At 45.0% G+C, this 7,730-nt stretch overlaps 1 protein-coding gene across 1 annotated transcript; it reads left to right on the top strand.

The window, feature by feature from the left end:
- Positions 1-1,364: 1,364 nt before the first annotated feature.
- LOC127767454 (phosphatidylinositol 4-phosphate 5-kinase 1-like) lies at positions 1,365-6,026 on the top strand. Its single transcript, XM_052292802.1, has 8 exons — positions 1,365-2,614; positions 2,712-2,879; positions 2,981-3,146; positions 3,410-3,520; positions 3,595-3,788; positions 3,874-4,004; positions 4,085-4,178; positions 5,012-6,026. Exons 1-8 carry the CDS (start codon positions 1,593-1,595, stop codon positions 5,319-5,321), a joined length of 2,196 nt encoding a protein of 731 aa, XP_052148762.1. The 5' UTR covers positions 1,365-1,592; the 3' UTR covers positions 5,322-6,026.
- Positions 6,027-7,730: the final 1,704 nt, after the last annotated feature.

The following is a 7,730-nucleotide window of genomic DNA, read 5'->3' as shown; positions in this document are numbered from 1 at the left end:
ATCAACTCAATCAAGCATGTTTAACCTACCAAAATCAGCAAACTTACGGTAATACGGGCACACTCCTTTTCTGTTCTCCAACATCACTTGCCTTCCCCTTTCTGTGTTTGTACCATGTTTAGTCCTTTCCATGTTCCCCAAAGAGATCCACATCTACTTCTTCCTATATCCGACATATCCAGCAAGCTAATAGTACCACTTGATCCCGTATCTATCTTTATAATTGTTTTTCTTACAAGATCTTAAATGTCACAATAAATCATAAAGTAGAAAAAACTAAACAAATGTTAAATATATCAAATATACACATCAATATCATAGTAGGGCATGCTCGGTTGAATCGCACGAAGCCATAGTTTTTAGCTACATAGTAAGCTGCAGGATGCAAAGTCGACCGAAGCTATAACTTCTAAGTGAGGTTTAAGTATTTGTCATTTATGTCAAACTTTCCAGTTGTATTGGGGGGGCACGCCCATTGAAATATGTGTGGTGTCCGTGTACAACAGTGTATATGTTTCGTGTACGTATTTATGTAATCGAGAAAAAAAAGAAGTCTACATTGCCCTTTAACTTTGAGTGTAAGTAGATCTAGCACCTTAAATTTTGAAACCTGACATCCAATGCCCTGAATTTTTATAGCACCAATCATATGAACTCCTAAAGCGGTTGCAAAGTAATTATCTAATTTTGCATATATACTGGTTTTAGCAACGTACATGGCATGCATACCAAAGATAGATATTTTTAAAAAATCGATATAATGCTAACAAGAAATCATAGTATAATTTGGGGACGGAAGAATGGCAAAAATGCGAAGATGTCATAGCAAAACCGCTATGGCCTATATAGGCTGGTGTACGGACTTTTGTCTTAAAAAATTCGCTGCACAATTTCACATTAGTCATTTAATTGCATCCCAATACACTAATATCACGCCATGCCCACTCAGCATGTCTCGTGGACACGCTGTCAAGTACGCGAGGGCCCCCGGGCCCCACGTGTCAGCCACGTCAACACCGGTCCCCAGGTGGGCCCCGATCCCAAGCCCGTTGGGACCCACCCCCAGATCCGACCCGCCACCAATCCTCGGCCTCCGCGCGCGGCTGCGCCCAGTCACCCACCCCCCGACCCCGCCGATGGGACCACTCGTGACTCGTGCCAGCCTCCGTGGCCCACCACCCCAAGCCAGCACAGACAGGGGCATTTCCGTAAACTCCCACGTGGCACAGATACGGCCGCGTGGGTGGAGCGCCTCCCGTTGCGCCCAGCGAATTCCCCCAACCGCGAGGGCATAACGGTAAAATCGCCCCCATCTTTCTTCCTCTTCTCTTCATCCTATTCGTTTTCTTCCACAGTAGCAGTGGAGTGGAGTACTAGACCAAGTAGTACCACCACTTCGTAGCCCAAATCAAACGACCCGGTGTTTGTATCCGAGAGAGAGAAAAAAAATTGAGAGGAAAAGGGGAAGAGAGGTGGAGAAAAGCTTCGGAGTGGGGAAGGGAAGCATAAATCCCGAGCACCAAATCGCAAACCCTAGCGCCACCCGATCTGCAATGCCTGGGGCGTGAGGGGGTGGGTGATTGTGCCCGCAGATGAGGCGGGTCGCGCCGGCGATGATCGCCGCCGCTGCCGGCGGTGGCGGCGGGTGGGACGGGGAGGAGGCGGATGCGGGGGCGGCGGTGGTGGAGAAGGCGCTGCCGAATGGGGATGTGTACCGCGGCGGGTTCGCCGGGGGCGCGCCGCACGGGAAGGGGAAGTATGTGTGGGCGGATGGGTGCATGTACGAGGGGGAATGGCGGCGGGGGAAGGCGTCCGGGAAGGGGAGGTTCTCGTGGCCGTCGGGGGCCACGTTCGAGGGGGAGTTCCGCGGCGGGCGGATCGAGGGGCAGGGCGTGTTCGTCGGCCCCGACGGCGCCACGTACCGGGGCGCGTGGGCGGCGGACCGGCGGCACGGCGTGGGCGCCAAGAGCTACGCCAACGGGGACTACTACGAGGGGCAGTGGCGCCGGAACCTGCAGGACGGCCACGGCCGCTACGTGTGGGCCAACGGCAACCAGTACGTCGGGGAGTGGCGCGCCGGGGTGATCTCCGGCCGTGGCGTGCTGATCTGGGCCAACGGGAGCCGCTACGACGGCGTGTGGGAGAACGGCGTCCCGAGGGGCACCGGGGTGTTCACCTGGCCCGACGGGAGCCGCTACGTGGGTTCCTGGCCGAGGAGCTGCGTCGACATGCCGGCCATTAGCGGCACGTTCTTCCCGCCGGTCGGCGCCGGTGGCGGAGGCGCGGTGAGAAAGAGGTCCTCCGTCGAGGGAGTAGGTGACAAGGCGTCCGCCGTCCCTCGGATCTGCATCTGGGAGTCCGAGGGCGAGGCGGGGGACATCACCTGCGACATCGTGGACGCGCTCGAGGCGTCCATGCTCTACCGGGAGGCCACGACGGTTGGAGGTGGTGTGCCGTACGTTCGCACACAGCGGAGCACCCGGCGAGTAGCCAGCGGAGGCACGTGCTGGGCGCCATCGGCGGCTGCTACACCGGAGGGCAAAAGGCCAGGGCAGACAATCTCCAAGGGGCATAAGAACTACGAGCTTATGCTGCAGCTGCAATTGGGGATAAGGTAAATTTATTAAGTGCCGTGGCGAAATGCTGGCATTGTGATGTGTGGATTTAATTGGGCGTTGTCGATTTGGGATGATCGCGGTGGCATCTTGCAGGCACTCAGTGGGGAAGTCTGCGGCAGTGCCAATGCGGGAGCTTTCGCCTGCAGATTTTGATCCAAAGGAGAAGTTCTGGACACGATTCCCACCTGAGGGATCAAAGGTCACACCACCACATTCCTCTTCAGATTTCCGGTGGAAGGACTACTGCCCAATGGTGTTCAGGTGCTCGCTTTTCAGTTCCTTTGAATCAATCTGCGCTGATGTGTAGTCTCTTTAGTTCATGCCTGACAGTATTGTATACTGTGTTGTTGGATTACCTGCAGGCACTTGAGGAAGTTGTTCTCAGTTGATCCAGCAGATTACATGATCGCGATCTGCGGGAATGATGCATTGAGAGAGCTGTCTTCACCTGGAAAAAGTGGGAGCTTCTTTTACCTTACCCAGGATGATCGTTTCATGATTAAGACAGTGAAGAAATCAGAAGTGAAGGTATTTTTTCCCCTTTATGCTGTTGGTATGAAGTTGTTGTATCTATGAAACTTGATAAATTGATACGGATGCTATGTGCTGTGATTGTTTGAGTTGCAAAGATATTTTACTGTAGCATTTGCGTTTCTAATTTCTACCTTCTGTTTTTGGTATCATCCATCTAGCTATTGTGTTTGGTAGCTAGTAACAATATGCTATGTTAGGTACAATTTATTGTTGGTTTGTGCTGATGGCCTCTTTTTCTTGATATTGAAACTTTTCAGTTGCTAATTCGGATGTTACCTAGCTATTACCAACATGTAAGTCAATATCGTGACTCTCTAATTACAAGGTTCTACGGTGTCCACTGTGTGAAGCCTCTTAATGGACAGAAGGTGTGTGCAGTTTGCAACAACAATCCTGTTAAAATGTTATACATCAGTGACTGATTTATGATTCTTTCTCCCAGGTCCGATTTATTGTTATGGGTAATTTATTCTGCTCAGAATATCGGATTCATCGCCGTTTTGATCTAAAAGGTTCATCCTATGGACGGACAGCAGACAAATTTGATGATGAGATTGATGAGACAACCACTCTCAAGGACTTGGATCTCAACTTTGTTTTTCGATTGCAACGAACTTGGTTTAGAGATCTCCATGAGTAAGTCCAACTCCTATTATGTTAGTGCATTAAATTTTCCTTCACTGGAATAGTTATGCTTAATCCTCTGGAACTTATTCTTCAGGCAACTCAGGCGGGATTGTGAATTTTTGGAATCAGAAGGGATCATGGACTACAGTTTCTTAGTGGGAGTTCACTTTTGTGATGACCTCTCTGCCTCAAAGACAGGCTTATCTACTTTTACAGCTTCTCCTAGTAAGTTAAATCTTCATTTTGAATTCTTACAGTGAGATTACCCATCCATCTATCTAGCCTAACCAATGATCGGTATTCAGAGTTTTCAATGAAGAGGGAGTCGTTCCAAGGTGGTGGTGGCATGCCAGAGCTGTGCTTCTCAGATAGTGATTTTGATAGGATACCTGATTGCCGGTATGTTAGCATGCTTATGCATATGCATGTTTATTTGCATGTTGACTTATTTGTGCTGCATTTGTCTTGGAGTTAGCTCCATATCCATCGGAGATTTAACCTATAATTATTTTTTAATCAAGCTGACACTTATCCACATTCCTGTTTTAGATGTATTCCCTTCACACACACACACACACACACACAGTGTTATGAGAATTGAATAGAATTGTCATGTTACATTGAGAATCCATTTTTCTTTCTAGTTAGTGCAGGAGATGCCTAATTATTGTGTTGGAGATGGATTTTTGCTTAACCGTGACCACATGAATATAGCTGTGCCCATAATTGAACATTGTCTAGTACCTTCCCTGTTTAAGATTCCTTCCCATATTTTCTTGCTAATATTGGGAACATATTCAAGTTGAGTATCTTGGCTTCTCTTAACTGATTGAAGTTTCATTGGTACTGTTCTATAAGATTGACTACTGTAGTACCCTTGAAAGCTTTAGCCTCAGAAGATATATTAGTTTATTGTATTCGAGATAGTGAAGAATAAGCTTCTTGCGAGTAGAATAATTTGTCCAATCCAATGAACCATACTCTTGGTTAGTACCCTAGGCTTGTTACCTGATTCAATGCCCTTGATGGAGGGGGTTTATTTTTACTGGATCTCATAAGAAACTTGAGCAGTCATTATGGTTCAACCTAACTTACCATCTATTTCACTTACTTGAAATCCTGATTGCTTAGGCATTTGCTCAGTTGTAGAATATTGTTCCTAGTTTAAAAGAAACAGGTAACGAATTTATTTCAAATTATTTAATTTGGTTTCTAACCGTTTTTAAATACAGGAAACCATTGATTAGACTGGGGGCACACATGCCAGCACGGGCAGAGCAAGCATCCAGAAGGAGTGAGTTTGACCCATTTCTCCTTACTGGTGGGGGATTCTTGGCCCCGAATCAGACTGGTGAAGTGTATGATGTGATTCTATATTTTGGGATAATAGACATTCTCCAGGATTATGACATCACGAAAAGGCTAGAGCATGCATACAAGTCATTACAGACCGACCCCAATTCGATTTCTGCTGTGGATCCAAAGCTCTATTCGAAAAGATTTCAAGATTTCATTGGCAGAATTTTTGTGGAAGATGGCTAGAAATGGATCAAAGGTACACTGTAAATTCCATTCAAAGGCCAGAGCACCGGCAATGATTTGAAGATGGTTTTGGTAGGTTTCTGTGCACGGTAAAGAATATCCATTATCACGAACGATCATCTTCCATCTACTGGGATCCGTTAAAGCGGCTCATCGGCCACCGGTAAAGCCTCAACCCAGGAGCACAGGTAATCGGGTTTGCAAAGCGGTTCGATGCAAATTCGTTGCAAGAACTGGAATGGCTGGATTTTCAGAGGCAGCCACGACATTGGCATCTGTAAAGTTTGTGATTTGGTGGGTGACAGATTGGTACTTCCAGTTCCCTAGTAGTTCTTTCTTTCTTTTCTTTTTTTTCCTTTTGTTAGGGATTCCTTACTGCTTCAGTTTTCCCCCTTTTATATATCTGTTGGATGTAGAAGGGGACAGGGAAATTTTTGTTTCCAGCAAGAGGATTTAAGGCTGTAGCAAGCAGTGAATAATGAAGATCATGTATAGATACACTTCGATCCAGAGAATGGGTGGATTATAATTTAATTCAGCATCTTCATTCCTGTGGGCCCCTGCTCACTGCTTCTCCATCTCTTTTGCGCTGTTGGCTTCTTCCTTTCCCAGTATTTATTGGCCCTTGCCATAGCTTTTTGCAGGCTGCTGAGAGAGAGGCTTGCGACTCTGCTTGACCTGAGTGACTTGAGGCTGTGATGTTTTACAGAGAGAGTATTGGAAGTGGGGAAAAGTGATAGGAGGAGGGGGAGGGGCATGAAAAGCAGAGAAAGAAAAGCACAACACAACAGATGTTTAGATTGGAATGCTGATCTTATCAATCCTTTTCATTCGTATAATGCCCAAACTTCGAATCTCTTTATCGACATCCACTGCTAATTCAACTGTTTTTTGTCATTGTTTCGCAAAGATTATTGGATCTACCCCACACCCACACAGATGTGGCTCGAGTCAGAGGATGGTGGTCCTCGGCTGGATAAACCTCTCGAGTGACGCACTAGATCTTGTAACCTGATTTTTTAAAAAAGAAAATCCTAACCTGTTTTGGTATTACAACCAAAGCTTCCTTGTCTGATGGTTAGTTCATTTTTCAATAATTGTGCCGTTAGTTAGTTCATTTTTATACTCTCCCCCTTTTATATACGGAACAATTAACTATTTGCCACTCTTACAAGTGTGCCACTCTTACAAGTGATGCTAAATTATTTGCCACTCGAACCACATGTCATAGACACATGAGGGTTCACATATCACAGACAGCGAGTGGCAAATAATTAATTGCCACATCTTAAAAGTGGCAAGAAGTTAAATGTCCCTTTATATACTATTGAGTCAAACAAATAAAACCAGAGGGACTATCTTACAATAATTATGTAATGCTTACAATTTTCTTGTGGCACACTTTCTTAGAGCTCCTTTGGAACAAAAAGTAAATAGGAGGAATTTTGGAGGATTGAAATCCATAGGGAAAAAAAATTGGAGCAAAGAAATGGCTGCTCCAAAATCCTTTCAAATTTATATGGAATAGCTCATTTCAATTCTAGAAGGAAACTAATATTAGGCTAGACCTCATGTTTTCTCTTCCTTTGATTTTCCTATGATGCTACTAAACAATAGTTTTTACAAAATCCGATGGATTTATTTCCCGTAGGATTCGTTGTAACATGATATCCTATTTGTATGATTTTCTAGTCCTGGTTTTTAAAATCCTATGTTCTAAAATCACCGCTCTCTTCCTGTTTCGTTAAATTAATTTATAAGTGCCATAGTCCTCGGCTACTCGCCCATCGCCCAAAAAGTAGCCAATAAAACAGAAAGAATATGCAGGAGACTAGGAGGGCACTCCTCTTTGCCCAGTACTAGTATTTTTTTAATCATCGCCTTACAAACATTGTTCCGGTTAAAATGCATCTCTACCTGTTCATGAGACTGACTGGACGAGTAGTATGTGATACTCCTGTGTACAGTAATTTCCTCCCCTGAGTCGACATTGGGGATTGTGAAAGCCTATCCAAGGATGACACGTGGATGAGAATTGCGGCTTGCCCTGAGGTGCAAGCAAGGAACGCTAGTCACGGGTGTTCGGGAGAGAGGGGCTAAAGTACCCCCTCAGTCTCATGAACGCTTCCTATTGTAACCTGATGCTCATACAAACAATCGAAAATGAAACAATATTCCCATTGTTTGTCATCTACCGATTATAAGATGTAATGGCTTATCAGTGACAAAGAAAAAGTAATATGTAGATAACATTTTTATATTGGTATTCTTACCTATTTAAAAACCAATACTAAAAATAAACTATGACGAAAACCCCTACAATTAATTAGCTCTAAATTTAAAAAGTAAAGTTAAATTTTTTGCAATAGCTTATAATCTAAAATGAAAACAATGTTGTTGTTTGTTAAT

This window comes from Oryza glaberrima, chromosome 3, assembly GCF_000147395.1.
Source record: "Oryza glaberrima chromosome 3, OglaRS2, whole genome shotgun sequence".
Taxonomy (NCBI): domain Eukaryota; kingdom Viridiplantae; phylum Streptophyta; class Magnoliopsida; order Poales; family Poaceae; genus Oryza; species Oryza glaberrima.
This window is presented reverse-complemented; position numbering and strand designations above follow the sequence as displayed.